This window comes from Hyperolius riggenbachi, chromosome 3 (assembly GCF_040937935.1).
Source record: "Hyperolius riggenbachi isolate aHypRig1 chromosome 3, aHypRig1.pri, whole genome shotgun sequence".
Taxonomy (NCBI): Eukaryota; Metazoa; Chordata; class Amphibia; order Anura; family Hyperoliidae; genus Hyperolius; species Hyperolius riggenbachi.
Genome location: NC_090648.1, coordinates 229,769 through 250,085, shown reverse-complemented (window position 1 = coordinate 250,085; position 20,317 = coordinate 229,769). Strand labels below are relative to the sequence as shown.

General features: G+C 45.3%; 1 protein-coding gene across 2 annotated transcripts in view; it reads left to right on the top strand.

Annotated features, from left to right (window-relative positions):
- POLR2A (RNA polymerase II subunit A) overlaps positions 1-20,317 on the top strand; it is a 127,497-nt gene that overhangs the window by 51,558 nt on the left and 55,622 nt on the right. For both annotated transcript variants that reach the window (XM_068273793.1, XM_068273794.1), the window contains 3 exons: positions 5,297-5,507; positions 5,718-5,927; positions 6,878-7,046. In XM_068273793.1, the coding sequence (XP_068129894.1) occupies positions 5,297-5,507; positions 5,718-5,927; positions 6,878-7,046 (590 nt within the window). The remainder of the gene's footprint in view (positions 1-5,296; positions 5,508-5,717; positions 5,928-6,877; positions 7,047-20,317) is intronic.

Genomic DNA, 20,317 nt, shown 5'->3' with positions numbered 1-20,317 from the left:
ATACTCCTCTTCTGTTATCCAGTATGACCACCCCATACACAGCTGTCTCTGTATAGTCCTATATACAGTATATTCTCCTCTTCTGTTATCCAGTGTGAGCACCCCATACACAGCTGTCTCTATATAGTCCTATATACGGTATATTCTCCTCTTCTGTTATCCAGTATGACCACCCCATACACAGCTGTCCCTATATAGTCCTATATACGGTATATTCTCTTCTGTTATCCAGTGTGACCACCCCATACACAGCGGTCTCTATATAGTCCTATATACGGTATATTCTCCTCTTCTGTTATCCAGTGTGACCACCCCATACACAGCTGTCTCTGTATAGTCCTATATACAGTATATTCTCCTCTTCTGTTATCCAGTATGACCACCCCATACACAGCTGTCCCTATATAGTCCTATATACGGTATATTCTCTTCTGTTATCCAGTGTGACCACCCCATACACAGCGGTCTCTATATAGTCCTATATACAGTATATTCTCCTCTTCTGTTATCCAGTGTGACCACCCCATACACAGCGGTCTCTATATAGTCCTATATACGGTATATTCTCTTCTGTTATCCAGTGTGACCACCCCATACACAGCTGTCCCTATATAGTCCTATATATGGTACATTCTCTTCTGTTATCCAGGGTGACCACCCCATACACAGCTGTCCCTATATAGTCCTATATACGGTATATTCTCTTCTGTTATCCAGTGTGACCACCCCATACACAGCGGTCTCTATATAGTCCTATATACGGTATATTCTCTTCTGTTATCCAGTGTGACCACCCCATACACAGCTGTCTCTATATAGTCCTATATACGGTATATTCTCCTCTTCTGGTATCCAGTGTGACCACCCCATACAAAGCTGTCCCTATATAGTCCTATATACGGTATATTCTCCTTCTGTTATCCAGTGTGACCACCACATACACAGCTGTCCCTATATAGTCCTATATACGGTATATTCTCCTTCTGTTATCCAGTGTGACCACCCCATACACAGCTGTCCCTATATAGTCCTATACAGGATCTTCTCAAAAAATTTGCATTTATGTGATAAAGTTCATTATTTTTTGTAATGTACTGATAAACATTAGACTTTCATATATTTTAGATTCATAACACACAAGTGAAGTAGGTCAAAGCCTTTTATTGTTTTAATATTGATGATTTTGGCATACAGCTCATGAAAACCTAAAATTCCTATCTCAAAAAATTTGCATATCACAAAAAGGTTCTCTAAACGAGCTATTAACCTAATCATCTGAATCAACCAATTAACTCTAAACACCTGCAAAAGATTCCTGAGGCTTTTAAAACTCCCAGCCTGGTTCATTACTCAAAACCGCAATCATGGGTAAGACTGCCGCCCTGACTGCTGTCCAGAAGGCCATCATTGACACTCAAGCAAAGAGGGTAAGACACAGAAAGACATTTCTGAATGAATAGGCTGTTCCCAGAGTGCTGTATCAAGGCACCACAGTGGGAAGTCTGTGGGAAGGAAAAGGTGTGGCAGAAAATGCTGCACAACGAGAAGAGGGGACCGGATCCTGAGGAAGATTGTGGAGAAGGACCGATTCCAGACCTTGGGGGACCTGCGGAAGCAGTGGACTGAGTCTGGAGTAGAAACATCCAGAGCCACCGTGTACAGGTGTGTGCAGGAAATGGGCTACAGGTGCCACATTCCCCAGGTCAAGCCACTTTTGAACCAGAAACAGCGGCAGAAGCGCCTGACCTGGGCTACTGAGAAGCAGCACTGGACTGTTGCTCAGTGGTCCAAAGTACTTTTTTCAGATGAAAGCAACATTTGCACATCATTCGGAGATCAAGGTGCCAGAGTCTGGAGAAAGACTGGGGAGAGGGAAATGCCAAAATGCCTGAAGTCCAGTGTCAAGTACAGGTCAGGCATTTCAGCCGCTGTTTCTGGTTCAAAAGTGGCTTTATCTGGGGAATGAGGCACCTGTAGCCTATTTCCTGTACATGCCTGTACACGGTGGCTCTGGATGTTTCTACTCCAGACTCAGTCCACTGCTTCCACAGGTCCCCAAGGTCTGGAATCGGTCCATCTCTACAATCCTCCTTAGAGTCCGGTCACCTCTTCTCGTTGTGCAGCGTTTTCTGCCACACTTTTTCCTTCCCACAGACTTCCCACTGAGGTGCCTTGATACAGCACTCTGGGAACAGCCTATTCCTTCAGAAATTTCTTTCTGTGTCTTACCCTCTTGCTTGAGGGTGTCAATGATGGCCTTCTGGACAGCAGTCAGGTCGGCAGTCTTACCCATGATTGCGGTTTTGAGTAATGAACCAGGCTGGGAGTTTTTAAAAGCCTCAGGAATCTTTTTTCAGGTGTTTAGAGTTAATAAGTTGATTCAGATGATTAGGTTAATAGCTCGTTTAGAGAACCTTTTCATATGCTATTTTTTTGAGATAGGAATTTTGGGTTTTTTATGAGCTGTATGCCAAAATCATCAATATTAAAACAATAAAATGCTTTGAACTACTTCAGTTGTGTGTAATGAATCTAAAATATATGAAAGTCTAATGTTTATCAGTACATTACAGAAAATAATGAACTTTATCACAATATGCTAATTTTTTGAGAAGATCCTGTATATGGTACATTCTCTTCTGTTATCCAGTATGATCACCCCATACAATGCTGTCCCTATATAGTCCTATATACGGTATATTCTCTTCTGTTATCCAGTGTGACCACCCCATACAAAGCTGTCCCTATATAGTCCTATATACGGTATATTCTCTTGTTATCCAGTGTGACCACCCCATACACAGCTGTCTCTATATAGTCCTATATACGGTATATTCTCCTCTTCTGTTATCCAGTATGATCACCCCATACACAGCTGTCCCTATATAGTCCTATATACGGTATATTCTCCTCTTCTGTTATCCAGTGTGACCACCCCATACAAAGCTGTCTCTATATAGTCCTATATACGGTATATTCTCCTCTTCTGTTATCCAGTGTGACCACCCCATACAATGCTGTCCCTATATAGTCCTATATACGGTATATTCTCCTCTTCTGTTATCCAGTGTGACCACCCCATACAAAGCTGTCCCTATATAGTCCTATATACGGTATATTCTCTTGTTATCCAGTGTGACCACCCCATACACAGCTGTCTCTATATAGTCCTATATACGGTATATTCTCCTCTTCTGTTATCCAGTGTGACCACCCCATACAAAGCTGTCCCTATATAGTCCTATATACGGTATATTCTCTTGTTATCCAGTGTGACCACCCCATACACAGCTGTCTCTATATAGTCCTATATACGGTATATTCTCCTCTTCTGTTATCCAGTATGATCACCCCATACACAGCTGTCCCTATATAGTCCTATATACGGTATATTCTCCTCTTCTGTTATCCAGTGTGACCACCCCATACAAAGCTGTCCCTATATAGTCCTATATACGGTATATTCTCTTCTGTTATCCAGTGTGACCACCCCATACACAGCTGTCTCTATATAGTCCTATATACGGTATATTCTCCTCTTCTGTTATCCAGTGTGACCACCCCATACAAAGCTGTCCCTATATACTCCTATATACGGTATATTCTCTTCTGTTATCCAGTGTGACCACCCCATACACAGCTGTCTCTATATAGTCCTATATACGGTATATTCTCCTCTTCTGTTATCCAGGGTGACCACCCCATACACAGCTGTCTCTATATAGTCCTATATACGGTATATTCTCTTCTGTTATCCAGGGTGACCACCCCATACACAGCTGTCCCTATATAGTCCTATATACGGTATATTCTCCTTCTGTTATCCAGTGTGACCACCCCATACACAGCTGTCTATATATAGTCCTATATACGGTACATTCTCTTCTGTTATCCAGTGTGACCACCCCATACACAGCTGTCCCTATATAGTCCTATATACGGTATATTCTCCTCTTCTGTTATCCAGTGTAACCACCCCATACACAGCTGTCCCTATATAGTCCTATATACGGTATATTCTCCTCTTCTGTTATCCAGTGTGACCACCCCATACACAGCTGTCCCTATATAGTCCTATATACGGTATATTCTCCTCTTCTGTTATCCAGTATGACCACCCCATACAAAGCTGTCCCTATATAGTCCTATATACGGTATATTCTCTTCTGTTATCCAGTGTGACCACCCCATACACAGCTGTCCCTATATAGTCCTATATACGGTATATTCTCCTCTTCTGTTATCCAGTGTGACCACACCATACAATGCTGTCCCTATATAGTCCTATATACGGTATATTCTCCTCTTCTGTTATCCAGTGTGACCACCCCATACAAAGCTGTCCCTATATAGTCCTATATACGGTATATTCTCTTCTGTTATCCAGTGTGACCACCCCATACACAGCTGTCTCTATATAGTCCTATATACGGTATATTCTCCTCTTCTGTTATCCAGTATGACCACCCCATACACAGCTGTCTCTATATAGTCCTATATACGGTATATTCTCCTCTTCTGTTATCCAGTGTGACCACCCCATACACAGCTGTCTCTATATAGTCCTATATACGGTATATTCTCTTCTGTTATCCAGGGTGACCACCCCATACAATGCTGTCCCTATATAGTCCTATATACGGTATACTCTCCTCTTCTGTTATCCAGTGTGACCACCCCATACACAGCTGTCCCTATATAGTCCTATATACGGTATATTCTCCTTCTGTTATCCAGTGTGACCACCCCATACACAGCTGTCTCTATATAGTCCTATATACGGTACATTCTCCTCTTCTGTTATCCAGTGTGACCACCCCATACACAGCTGTCCCTATATAGTCCTATATACGGTATATTCTCTTCTGTTATCCAGTGTGACCACCCCATACACAGCTGTCCCTATATAGTCCTATATATGGTACATTCTCTTCTGTTATCCAGGGTGACCACCCCATACACAGCTGTCCCTATATAGTCCTATATACGGTATATTCTCCTCTTCTGTTATCCAGTGTAACCACCCCATACACAGCTGTCCCTATATAGTCCTATATACGGTATATTCTCCTCTTCTGTTATCCAGTGTGACCACCCCATACACAGCTGTCTCTATATAGTCCTATATACGGTACATTCTCCTCTTCTGTTATCCAGTGTGACCACCCCATACAAAGCTGTCCCTATATAGTCCTATATACGGTATATTCTCTTCTGTTATCCAGTGTGACCACCCCATACAATGCTGTCCCTATATAGTCCTATATACGGTATACTCTCCTCTTCTGTTATCCAGTGTGACCACCCCATACAATGCTGACTTTGATGGTGATGAGATGAATTTGCACCTTCCACAATCTCTGGAAACGAGAGCAGAAATCCAGGAACTGGCCATGGTGCCTCGTATGATCGTCACGCCGCAGTCTAACCGGCCTGTAATGGGTATTGTGCAGGACACACTGACCGCAGTGCGCAAATTCACCAAGAGGGACGTCTTCTTGGAAAGGGTGAGGCAATCTTTGTGATATAGAAAGTCACAGTGACAGCCCATCAGTAATGCCCCCATTGCTATCTGTCACTGGATCCCAGGCCTTCTATTTCTAGATATCCCAAGTGATAGCCCATTTGCATGACTGCTCTCCTGTCGCTTTGCTCCACCCTCTGGTGGCGCTTTGCTCCACCCACTCTGATGGCGCGTTGCTCCCCTCTTCCTGCAGGGTGAAGTGATGAATCTGCTGATGTTCCTCTCTACGTGGGATGGGAAGGTTCCCCAGCCGTCCATTCTGAAGCCTCGGCCTTTGTGGACAGGGAAACAGATCTTTTCTCTCATCGTTCCAGGACACATTAATTGTATTCGCACACACAGTACTCACCCAGATGATGAAGACAGTGGGCCCTACAAACACATTTCTCCAGGAGACACCAAGGTCAGTGGTCTGTCATCTCTCCTCCCCCTCTGTGCTCAGTCCCGTCACCCTCTGTGCTCGGTCCCCTCCCCCTCTTTGCTCTGTCTCCTCCCCTCCTCTCTGTGTTCTGGGATCTCTCCTCCCCTCCCCCTCTGTGTTCTGTCCCCTCCCCCTCTGTTTTCTGTCCCCTCCCCTCTGTGTTCTGGGATCTCCCCTCCCCTCTTTTGTCCCCTCCCCTCCTTTCTGTATTCTGGGATCTCTCCTCCCCTCCCCTATGTGTTCTGGGATCTCTCCTCCCCTCTGTGTTCTGGGATCTCTCCTCCCCTCTGTGTTCTGGGATCTCTCCTCCCCTCTGTGTTCTGGGATCTCTCCTGCTCTGTGTTCTGGGATCTCTCCTCCCCTCCCCTATGTGTTCTGTCCCCTCCCCTCTGTGTTCTGGGATCTCACCTCTCTGTGTTCTGGGATCTCTCATCCCCTCTGTTCTGCCCCCTCCCCTCTGTGTTCTGGGATTTCTCCTCCCCTCTTTTCTGTCCCCTCCCCTCCTCTTTTGTGTTCTGGGATCTCCCCTCTGTGTTCTGGGATCTCTCCTCTCCCCCTCTGTGTTCTGGGATCTCTCCTCCCCTCTGTTCTGCCCCCTCCCCTCTGTTTTCTGGGATCTCTCCTCCCCTCTGTTCTGTCCCCTCCCCCCTCTCTGTGTTCTGTGATCTCTCCTCCCCTCCTCTCTCTGTTCTGGGATTTCTCCTCCCCTCCCCTATGTGTTCTGTCCCCTCCCCTTCTCTCTTCTGGGATCTCTCCTCCCCCTCTGTGTTCTGTCCCCTCCTGTGTGTTTTGGGATCTCCCCTCTGTGTTCGGGGATCTCCCCTCCTCTGTGTTCTGTCCCCTCCTCTCTGTGTTCTGTCCCCTCCCCTCTCCTCTGTTTTGTCGTCTCTCCCCTCTGTGGCGTGCTATAAGCAGATATTGTTGCTTTGCAGGTAATTGTGGAGAATGGGGAGCTGATAATGGGCATCCTGTGTAAGAAGTCTCTGGGAACCTCAGCTGGCTCTCTGGTTCACATTTCATACCTGGAGATGGGTCATGATACCACACGACTCTTCTACTCCAATATCCAGACAGTTATCAATAACTGGCTGCTCATTGAAGGTGCGTACCCAGAAACGATGTGGCAGTATGTTGGGGTGCAGGAAGGTGTCCCCCACTGTCAGAAATATTTCATCTGTCAGTTGTGCATCTAGTATGGTATATAACTTATGTGACTGTTTGCATTATGATATGATTTGTAGTGTGTATTTAATATTCCCAGTTGTATCTGGTGTGGATGTGACTTATAATAGTCTGACTCCTTCGTTTACACTGGAGTAACCATTGACCTACACAAAACAGTTGTTTTTCTGAATTAAAGTAAACCTCTAGAATACAGCGAATGCTCCTGCAGACTGTATATTCCAAGGTGGCTCAGACTGAAGCACAAGCTCATCACGTGTCGAGACACCTCTGCACACGTTTAGCCTTTTAGTGACCCTGAGACTCTCGGGAATCTCGTATACATGAAAAATCAAGTGCATAGATATGGCCTTGAAAAGCTCAGTAAGACACACATAGAGGCATCCTATACCGTATATGGCTAAGAGAATGAGACTCCCGATCTCAGGATCGCAGGCTCAGTAAGACACATATAGAGGCATCCTATACTGTATATGGCTAAGAGAATGAGACTCCCGAGCTCAGGATCGCAGGCTCAGTAAGACACATATAGAGGCATCCTATACTGTGTATGGCTAAGAGAATGAGACTCCCGATCTCAGGATCACAGGCTCAGTAAGACACATATAGAGGCATCCTATACCGTATATGGCTAAGAGAATGAGACTCCCGATCTCAGGATCGCAGGTTCAGTAAGAAGCATATAGAGGCATCCTATACTGTATATGGCTAAGAGAATAAAACTCCCGATCTCAGGATCACAGGCTCAGTAAGACGCATATAGAGGCATCCTATACTGTATATGGCTAAGAGAATGAGACTCCCGATCTCAGGATCGCAGGTTCAGTAAGACACATATAGAGGCATCCTGTACCGTATATGGCTAAGAGAATGAGACTTCCGATCTCAGGATCACAGGTTCAGTAAGAGGCATATAGAGGCATCCTATACCGTATATGGCTAAGAGAATAAAACTCCCGATCTCAGGATCGCAGGTTCAGTAAGACACACATAGAGGCATTCTATACCGTATATGGCTAAGAGAATGAGACTCCCGATCTCAGGATCACAGGCTCAGTAAGACACATATAGAGGCATCCTATACTGTATATGGCTAAGAGAATGAGACTCCCGATCTCATGATCGCAGGCTCAGTAAGACACATATAGAGGCATCCTATACCGTATATGGCTAAGAGAATGAGACTCCCGATCTCAGGATCGCAGGCTCAGTAAGACACACATAGAGGCATCCTATACTGTGTATGGCTAAGAGAATGAGACTCCCGATCTCAGGATCGCAGGTTCAGTAAGACACACATAGAGGCACCCTATACCGTATATGGCTAAGAGAATGAGACTCCCGATCTCAGGATCGCAGGCTCAGTAAGACACACATAGAGGCATCCTATACCGTATATGGCTAAGAGAATGAGACTCCCGATCTCAGGATCACAGGTTCAGTAAGACACATATAGAGGCATCCTATACCGTATATGGCTAAGAGAATGAGACTCCCGATCTCAGGATCACAGGCTCAGTAAGACACATATAGAGGCATCCTATACTGTATATGGCTAAGAGAATGAGACTCCCGAGCTCAGGATCGCAGGCTCAGTAAGACACATATAGAGGCATCCTATACTGTATATGGCTAAGAGAATGAGACTCCCGAGCTCAGGATCGCAGGTTCAGTAAGACACACATAGAGGCATACTATACCGTATATGGCTAAGAGAATGAGACTCCCGATCTCAGGATCACAGGTTCAGTAAGACACATATAGAGGCATCCTATACTGTATATGGCTAAGAGAATGAGACTCCCGAGCTCAGGATCACAGGCTCAGTAACACACATATAGAGGCATACTATACCGTATATGGCTAAGAGAATGAGACTCCCGATCTCAGGATCGCAGGCTCAGTAAGACACATATAGAGGCATCCTATACTGTATATGGCTAAGAGAATGAGACTCCCGATCTCAGGATCACAGGCTCAGTAAGACACATATAGAGGCATCCTATACTGTGTATGGCTAAGAGAATGAGACTCCCGATCTCATGATCACAGGTTCAGTAAGACACATATAGAGGCATCCTATACCGTATATGGCTAAGAGAATGAGACTCCCGATCTCAGGATCACAGGTTCAGTAAGACACATATAGAGGCATCCTATACTGTATATGGCTAAGAGAATGAGACTCCCGAGCTCAGGATCGCAGGCTCAGTAAGACACATATAGAGGCATCCTATACTGTATATGGCTAAGAGAATGAGACTCCCGAGCTCAGGATCGCAGGTTCAGTAAGACACACATAGAGGCATACTATACCGTATATGGCTAAGAGAATGAGACTTCCGATCTCAGGATCACAGGTTCAGTAAGACACATATAGAGGCATCCTATACCGTATATGGCTAAGAGAATGAGACTCCCGATCTCAGGATCACAGGCTCAGTAAGACACATATAGAGGCATCCTATACTGTGTATGGCTAAGAGAATGAGACTCCCGATCTCAGGATCACAGGCTCAGTAAGACACACATAGAGGCATCCTATACCGTATATGGCTAAGAGAATGAGACTCCCGATCTCAGGATCGCAGGTTCAGTAAGACACACATAGAGGCATCCTATACTGTGTATGGCTAAGAGAATGAGACTCCCGATCTCAGGATCGCAGGTTCAGTAAGACACATATAGAGGCATCCTATACCGTATATGGCTAAGAGAATGAGACTTCCGATCTCAGGATCACAGGCTCAGTAAGACGCATATAGAGGCATCCTATACCGTATATGGCTAAGAGAATGAGACTCCCGATCTCAGGATCGCAGGTTCAGTAAGATACATATAGAGGCATCCTATACCGTATATGGCTAAGAGAATGAGACTCCCGATCTCAGGATCGCAGGTTCAGTAAGACACATATAGAGGCATCCTATACCGTATATGGCTAAGAGAATGAGACTTCCGATCTCAGGATCACAGGTTCAGTAAGACACATATAGAGGCATCCTATACTGTATATGGCTAAGAGAATGAGACTCCCGAGCTCAGGATCGCAGGCTCAGTAAGACACATATAGAGGCATCCTATACCGTATATGGCTAAGAGAATGAGACTCCCGATCTCAGGATCACAGGCTCAGTAAGACGCATATAGAGGCATCCTATACCGTATATGGCTAAGAGAATGAGACTTCCGATCTCAGGATCACAGGCTCAGTAAGACACACATAGAGGCATCCTATACTGTATATGGCTAAGAGAATGAGACTCCCGATCTCAGGATCACAGGCTCAGTAAGACACATATAGAGGCATCCTATACCGTATATGGCTAAGAGAATGAGACTCCCGATCTCAGGATCACAGGTTCAGTAAGACACATATAGAGGCATCCTGTACCGTATATGGCTAAGTGAATGAGACTCCCGATCTCAGGATCACAGGCTCAGTAAGACACACATAGAGGCATCCTATACTGTGTATGGCTAAGAGAATGAGACTCCCGATCTCAGGATCACAGGCTCAGTAAGACACATATAGAGGCATCCTATACCGTATATGGCTAAGAGAATGAAACTCCCGATCTCAGGATCACAGGTTCAGTAAGACACATATAGAGGCATCCTATACTGTGTATGGCTAAGAGAATGAGACTCCCGATCTCATGATCACAGGCTCAGTAAGACACATATAGAGGCATCCTATACCGTATATGGCTAAGAGAATGAGACTCCCGATCGCAGGTTCAGTAAGACGCATATAGAGGCATCCTATACTGTATATGGCTAAGAGAATGAGACTCCCGATCTCAGGATCACTGACTCAGTAAGACACATATAGAGGCATCCTATACCGTATATGGCTAAGAGAATGAGACTCCCGATCTCAGGATCACAGGCTCAGTAAGACACATATAGAGGCATCCTATACCGTATATGGCTAAGAGAATGAGACTCCCGATCGCAGGTTCAGTAAGACGCATATAGAGGCATCCTATACTGTATATGGCTAAGAGAATGAGACTCCCGATCTCAGGATCACTGACTCAGTAAGACACATATAGAGGCATCCTATACCGTATATGGCTAAGAGAATGAGACTCCCGATCTCAGGATCACAGGTTCAGTAAGACGCATATAGAGGCATCCTATACCGTATATGGCTAAGAGAATGAGACTCCCGATCTCAGGATCGCAGGTTCAGTAAGACACATATAGAGGCATCCTATACTGTATATGGCTAAGAGAATGAGACTCCCGATCTCAGGATCGCAGGCTCAGTAAGACGCATATAGAGGCATCCTATTCCGTATATGGCTAAGAGAATGATACTCCCGATCTCAGGATCACAGGCTCAGTAAGACACACATAGAGGCATCCTATACTGTGTATGGCTAAGAGAATGAGACTCCCGATCTCAGGATCACAGGCTCAGTAAGACACACATAGAGGCATCCTATACCGTATATGGCTAAGAGAATGAAACTCCCGATCTCAGGATCACAGGTTCAGTAAGACACATATAGAGGCATCCTATACTGTATATGGCTAAGAGAATGAGACTCCCGATCTCATGATCACAGGCTCAGTAAGACACATATAGAGGCATCCTATACCGTATATGGCTAAGAGAATGAGACTCCCGATCGCAGGTTCAGTAAGACGCATATAGAGGCATCCTATACTGTATATGGCTAAGAGAATGAGACTCCCGATCTCAGGATCACAGGCTCAGTAAGACACACATAGAGGCATACTATACCGTATATGGCTAAGAGAATGAAACTCCCGATCGCAGGTTCAGTAAGACGCATATAGAGGCATCCTATACCGTATATGGCTAAGAGAATGAGACTCCCGATCTCAGGATCACAGGCTCAGTAAGACACACATAGAGGCATCCTATACCGTATATGGCTAAGAGAATGAGACTCCCGATCGCAGGTTCAGTAAGACGCATATAGAGGCATCCTATACTGTATATGGCTAAGAGAATGAGACTCCCGATCTCAGGATCACAGGCTCAGTAAGACACACATAGAGGCATACTATACCGTATATGGCTAAGAGAATGAAACTCCCGATCGCAGGTTCAGTAAGACGCATATAGAGGCATCCTATACCGTATATGGCTAAGAGAATGAGACTCCCGATCTCAGGATCACAGGCTCAGTAAGACACACATAGAGGCATCCTATACCGTATATGGCTGAGAATGAGACTCCCGATCTCAGGATCGCAGGCTCAGTAAGACGCATATAGAGGCATCCTATTCCGTATATGGCTAAGAGAATGATACTCCCGATCTCAGGATCACAGGTTCAGTAAGACACATATAGAGGCATCCTATACCGTATATGGCTAAGAGAATGAGACTCCCGATCGCAGGTTCAGTAAGACGCATATAGAGGCATCCTATACTGTATATGGCTAAGAGAATGAGACTCCCGATCTCAGGATCACTGACTCAGTAAGACACATATAGAGGCATCCTATACCGTATATGGCTAAGAGAATGAGACTCCCGATCTCATGATCACAGGCTCAGTAAGACACACATAGAGGCATCCTATACCGTATATGGCTAAGAGAATGAGACTCCCGATCTCAGGATCACAGGCTCAGTAAGACACATATAGAGGCATCCTATACCGTATATGGCTAAGAGAATGAGACTCCCGATCTCAGGATCGCAGGTTCAGTAAGACACATATAGAGGCATCCTGTACCGTATATGGCTAAGAGAATGAGACTCCCGATCTCAGGATCACAGGCTCAGTAAGACACATATAGAGGCATCCTATACCGTATATGGCTAAGAGAATGAGACTCCCGATCTCATGATCACAGGCTCAGTAAGACACACATAGAGGCATCCTATACCGTATATGGCTAAGAGAATGAGACTCCCGATCTCATGATCACAGGCTCAGTAAGACACACATAGAGGCATCCTATACCGTATATGGCTAAGAGAATGAGACTCCCGATCTCAGGATCACAGGCTCAGTAAGACACATATAGAGGCATCCTATACCGTATATGGCTGAGAATGAGACTCCCGATCTCAGGATCGCAGGTTCAGTAAGACGCATATAGAGGCATCCTATACCGTATATGGCTAAGAGAATGAGACTCCCGATCTCAGGATCACAGGCTCAGTAAGACACATATAGAGGCATCCTATACTGTGTATGGCTAAGAGAATGAGACTCCCGATCTCAGGATCACAGGTTCAGTAAGACGCATATAGAGGCATCCTATACCGTATATGGCTAAGAGAATGAGACTCCCGATCTCAGGATCGCAGGTTCAGTAAGACACATATAGAGGCATCCTATACTGTATATGGCTAAGAGAATGAGACTCCCGATCTCAGGATCGCAGGCTCAGTAAGACGCATATAGAGGCATCCTATTCCGTATATGGCTAAGGGAATGATACTCCCGATCTCAGGATCACAGGCTCAGTAAGACACATATAGAGGCATCCTATACTGTGTATGGCTAAGAGAATGAGACTCCCGATCTCATGATCACAGGCTCAGTAAGACACATATAGAGGCATCCTATACCGTATATGGCTAAGAGAATGAGACTCCCGATCGCAGGTTCAGTAAGACACAGAGGCATCCTATACTGTATATGGCTAAGAGAATGAGACTCCCGATCTCAGGATCGCAGGCTCAGTAAGACGCATATAGAGGCATCCTATTCCGTATATGGCTAAGAGAATGATACTCCCGATCTCAGGATCACAGGCTCAGTAAGACACACATAGAGGCATCCTATACCGTATATGGCTAAGAGAATGAGACTCCCGATCTCAGGATCACTGACTCAGTAAGACGCATATAGAGGCATCCTATACCGTATATGGCTAAGAGAATGAGACTCCCGATCTCAGGATCACAGGCTCAGTAAGACACACATAGAGGCATCCTATTCCGTATATGGCTAAGAGAATGAGACTCCCGATCTCAGGATCACAGGCTCAGTAAGACACATATAGAGGCATCCTATACTGTGTATGGCTAAGAGAATGAGACTCCCGATCTCAGGATCACAGGTTCAGTAAGACACATATAGAGGCATCCTATACTGTATATGGCTAAGAGAATGAGACTCCCGATCTCAGGATCGCAGGTTCAGTAAGACACACATAGAGGCATCCTATACCGTATATGGCTAAGAGAATGAGACTCCCGATCTCAGGATCACTGACTCAGTAAGAGGCATATAGAGGCATCCTATACCGTATATGGCTAAGAGAATGAGACTCCCGATCTCAGGATCGCAGGCTCAGTAAGACGCATATAGAGGCATCCTATTCCGTATATGGCTAAGAGAATGATACTCCCGATCTCAGGATCACAGGCTCAGTAAGACACACATAGAGGCATCCTATACCGTATATGGCTAAGAGAATGAGACTCCCGATCTCAGGATCACAGGCTCAGTAAGACACATATAGAGGCACCCTATACCGTATATGGCTGAGAATGAGACTCCCGATCTCAGGATCGCAGGTTCAGTAAGACACATATAGAGGCATCCTATACCGTATATGGCTAAGAGAATGAGACTCCCGATCTCAGGATCACAGGTTCAGTAAGAGGCATATAGAGGCATCCTATACCGTATATGGCTAAGAGAATGAGACTCCCGATCTCAGGATCACAGGCTCAGTAAGACACACATAGAGGCATCCTATACCGTATATGGCTAAGAGAATGAGACTCCCGATCTCAGGATCACAGGCTCAGTAAGACACACATAGAGGCATCCTATACTGTGTATGGCTAAGAGAATGAGACTCCCGATCTCAGGATCGCAGGTTCAGTAAGACACATATAGAGGCATCCTATACTGTATATGGCTAAGAGAATGAGACTCCCGATCTCAGGATCGCAGGCTCAGTAAGACGCATATAGAGGCATCCTATTCCGTATATGGCTAAGAGAATGATACTCCCGATCTCAGGATCGCAGGCTCAGTAAGACACATATAGAGGCATCCTATACTGTATATGGCTAAGAGAATGAGACTCCCGATCTCAGGATCGCAGGTTCAGTAAGACACATATAGAGGCATCCTATACTGTGTATGGCTAAGAGAATGAGACTCCCGATCTCAGGATCGCAGGTTCAGTAAGACACACATAGAGGCATCCTATACCGTATATGGCTAAGAGAATGAGACTTCCGATCTCAGGATCACAGGCTCAGTAAGACACACAGAGGCATCCTATACTGTATATGGCTAAGAGAATGAGACTCCCGATCTCAGGATCGCAGGTTCAGTAACACACATATAGAGGCATACTATACCGTATATGGCTAAGAGAATGAGACTTCCGATCTCAGGATCACAGGCTCAGTAAGACACACAGAGGCATCCTATACCGTATATGGCTAAGAGAATGAAACTCCCGATCTCAGGATCACAGGTTCAGTAAGACACATATAGAGGCATCCTATACTGTATATGGCTAAGAGAATGAGACTCCCGATCTCATGATCACAGGCTCAGTAAGACACATATAGAGGCATCCTATACCGTATATGGCTAAGAGAATGAGACTCCCGATTGCAGGTTCAGTAAGACGCATATAGAGGCATCCTATACTGTATATGGCTAAGAGAATGAGACTCCCGATCTCAGGATCACAGGCTCAGTAAGACACACATAGAGGCATACTATACCGTATATGGCTAAGAGAATGAAACTCCCGATCGCAGGTTCAGTAAGACGCATATAGAGGCATCCTATACCGTATATGGCTAAGAGAATGAGACTCCCGATCTCAGGATCACAGGCTCAGTAAGACACACATAGAGGCATCCTATACCGTATATGGCTAAGAGAATGAAACTCCCGATCGCAGGTTCAGTAAGACACATATAGAGGCATCCTATACTGTATATGGCTAAGAGAATGAGACTCCCGATCTCAGGATCGCAGGCTCAGTAAGACGCATATAGAGGCATCCTATTCCGTATATGGCTAAGAGAATGATACTCCCGATCTCAGGATCACAGGTTCAGTAAGACACATATAGAGGCATCCTATACCGTATATGGCTAAGAGAATGAGACTCCCGATCGCAGGTTCAGTAAGACGCATATAGAGGCATCCTATACTGTATATGGCTAAGAGAATGAGACTCCCGATCTCAGGATCACTGACTCAGTAAGACACATATAGAGGCATCCTATACCGTATATGGCTAAGAGAATGAGACTCCCGATCTCATGATCACAGGCTCAGTAAGACACATATAGAGGCATCCTATACCGTATATGGCTAAGAGAATGAGACTCCCGATCTCATGATCACAGGCTCAGTAAGACACACATAGAGGCATCCTATACCGTATATGGCTAAGAGAATGAGACTCCCGATCGCAGGTTCAGTAAGACGCATATAGAGGCATCCTATACTGTATATGGCTAAGAGAATGAGACTCCCGATCTCAGGATCACTGACTCAGTAAGACACATATAGAGGCATCCTATACCGTATATGGCTAAGAGAATGAGACTCCCGATCTCATGATCACAGGCTCAGTAAGACACACATAGAGGCATCCTATACCGTATATGGCTAAGAGAATGAGACTCCCGATCTCAGGATCACAGGCTCAGTAAGACACATATAGAGGCATCCTATACCGTATATGGCTAAGAGAATGAGACTCCCGATCTCATGATCACAGGCTCAGTAAGACACACATAGAGGCATCCTATACCGTATATGGCTAAGAGAATGAGACTCCCGATCTCAGGATCACAGGCTCAGTAAGACACATATAGAGGCATCCTATACCGTATATGGCTGAGAATGAGACTCCCGATCTCAGGATCGCAGGTTCAGTAAGACGCATATAGAGGCATCCTATACCGTATATGGCTAAGAGAATGAGACTCCCGATCTCAGGATCACAGGCTCAGTAAGACACATATAGAGGCATCCTATACTGTGTATGGCTAAGAGAATGAGACTCCCGATCTCAGGATCACAGGTTCAGTAAGACGCATATAGAGGCATCCTATACCGTATATGGCTAAGAGAATGAGACTCCCGATCTCAGGATCGCAGGTTCAGTAAGACACATATAGAGGCATCCTATACTGTATATGGCTAAGAGAATGAGACTCCCGATCTCAGGATCGCAGGCTCAGTAAGACGCATATAGAGGCATCCTATTCCGTATATGGCTAAGGGAATGATACTCCCGATCTCAGGATCACAGGCTCAGTAAGACACATATAGAGGCATCCTATACCGTATATGGCTAAGAGAATGAAACTCCCGATCGCAGGTTCAGTAAGACACATATAGAGGCATCCTATACCGTATATGGCTAAGAGAATGAGACTCCCGATCTCAGGATCACAGGCTCAGTAAGACACACATAGAGGCATCCTATACTGTGTATGGCTAAGAGAATGAGACTCCCGATCTCAGGATCACAGGCTCAGTAAGACACACATAGAGGCATACTATACCGTATATGGCTAAGAGAATGAAACTCCCGATCTCAGGATCACAGGTTCAGTAAGACACATATAGAGGCATCCTATACTGTGTATGGCTAAGAGAATGAGACTCCCGATCTCATGATCACAGGCTCAGTAAGACACATATAGAGGCATCCTATACCGTATATGGCTAAGAGAATGAGACTCCCGATCGCAGGTTCAGTAAGACACAGAGGCATCCTATACTGTATATGGCTAAGAGAATGAGACTCCCGATCTCAGGATCGCAGGCTCAGTAAGACGCATATAGAGGCATCCTATTCCGTATATGGCTAAGAGAATGATACTCCCGATCTCAGGATCACAGGCTCAGTAAGACACACATAGAGGCATCCTATACCGTATATGGCTAAGAGAATGAGACTCCCGATCTCAGGATCACAGGCTCAGTAAGACACATATAGAGGCACCCTATACCGTATATGGCTGAGAATGAGACTCCCGATCTCAGGATCGCAGGTTCAGTAAGACACATATAGAGGCATCCTATACCGTATATGGCTAAGAGAATGAGACTCCCGATCTCAGGATCACAGGTTCAGTAAGAGGCATATAGAGGCATCCTATACCGTATATGGCTAAGAGAATGAGACTCCCGATCTCAGGATCACAGGCTCAGTAAGACACACATAGAGGCATCCTATACTGTGTATGGCTAAGAGAATGAGACTCCCGATCTCAGGATCGCAGGTTCAGTAAGACACATATAGAGGCATCCTATACTGTATATGGCTAAGAGAATGAGACTCCCGATCTCAGGATCGCAGGCTCAGTAAGACGCATATAGAGGCATCCTATTCCGTATATGGCTAAGAGAATGATACTCCCGATCTCAGGATCGCAGGCTCAGTAAGACACATATAGAGGCATCCTATACTGTATATGGCTAAGAGAATGAGACTCCCGATCTCAGGATCGCAGGTTCAGTAAGACACATATAGAGGCATCCTATACTGTGTATGGCTAAGAGAATGAGACTCCCGATCTCAGGATCGCAGGTTCAGTAAGACACACATAGAGGCATCCTATACCGTATATGGCTAAGAGAATGAGACTTCCGATCTCAGGATCACAGGCTCAGTAAGACACACAGAGGCATCCTATACTGTATATGGCTAAGAGAATGAGACTCCCGATCTCAGGATCGCAGGTTCAGTAACACACATATAGAGGCATACTATACCGTATATGGCTAAGAGAATGAGACTTCCGATCTCAGGATCACAGGCTCAGTAAGACACACAGAGGCATCCTATACCGTATATGGCTAAGAGAATGAGACTCCCGATCTCAGGATCGCAGGTTCAGTAAGACACATATAGAGGCATCCTGTACCGTATATGGCTAAGTGAATGAGACTCCCGATCTCAGGATCACAGGCTCAGTAAGACACACATAGAGGCATCCTATACTGTATATGGCTAAGAGAATGAGACTACCGATCTCAGGATCACAGGCTCAGTAAGACGCATATAGAGGCTTCCTATACCGTATATGGCTAAGAGAATGAGACTTCCGATCTCAGGATCACAGGCTCAGTAAGACACACCTAAAGGCATACTATACCGTATATGGCTAAGAGAATGAAACTCCCGATCTCAGGATCACAGGTTCAGTAAGACACATATAGAGGCATCCTATACTGTGTATGGCTAAGAGAATGAGACTCCCGATCTCATGATCACAGGCTCAGTAAGACACATATAGAGGCATCCTATACCGTATATGGCTAAGAGAATGAGACTCCCGATCGCAGGTTCAGTAAGACGCATATAGAGGCATCCTATACTGTATATGGCTAAGAGAATGAGACTTCCGATCTCAGGATCACAGGCTCAGTAAGACACATATAGAGGCATCCTATACCGTATATGGCTAAGAGAATGAGACTCCCGATCTCAGGATCGCAGGTTCAGTAAGACACATATAGAGGCATCCTATACTGTATATGGCTAAGAGAATGAGACTCCCCATCTCAGGATCGCAGGCTCAGTAAGACGCATATAGAGGCATCCTATTCCGTATATGGCTAAGAGAATGATACTCCCGATCTCAGGATCACAGGCTCAGTAAGACACATATAGAGGCATCCTATACCGTATATGGCTAAGAGAATGAGACTCCCGATCTCAGGATCACAGGTTCAGTAAGACACACATAGAGGCATCCTATACCGTATATGGCTAAGAGAATGAGACTTCCGATCTCAGGATCACAGGCTCAGTAAGACACACATAGAGGCATCCTATACCGTATATGGCTAAGAGAATGAGACTCCCGATCTCAGGATCACAGGCTCAGTAAGACACATATAGAGGCATCCTATACCGTATATGGCTAAGAGAATGAGACTTCCGATCTCAGGATCGCAGGCTCAGTAAGACACACATAGAGGCATCCTATACCGTATATGGCTAAGAGAATGAGACTCAGGATCACAGGTTCAGTAAGACGCATATAGAGGCATCCTATACCGTATATGGCTAAGAGAATGAGACTCCCGATCTCAGGATCGCAGGTTCAGTAAGATACATATAGAGGCATCCTATACTGTATATGGCTAAGAGAATGAGACTCCCGATCTCAGGATCGCAGGTTCAGTAAGACACATATAGAGGCATCCTATACCGTATATGGCTAAGAGAATGAGACT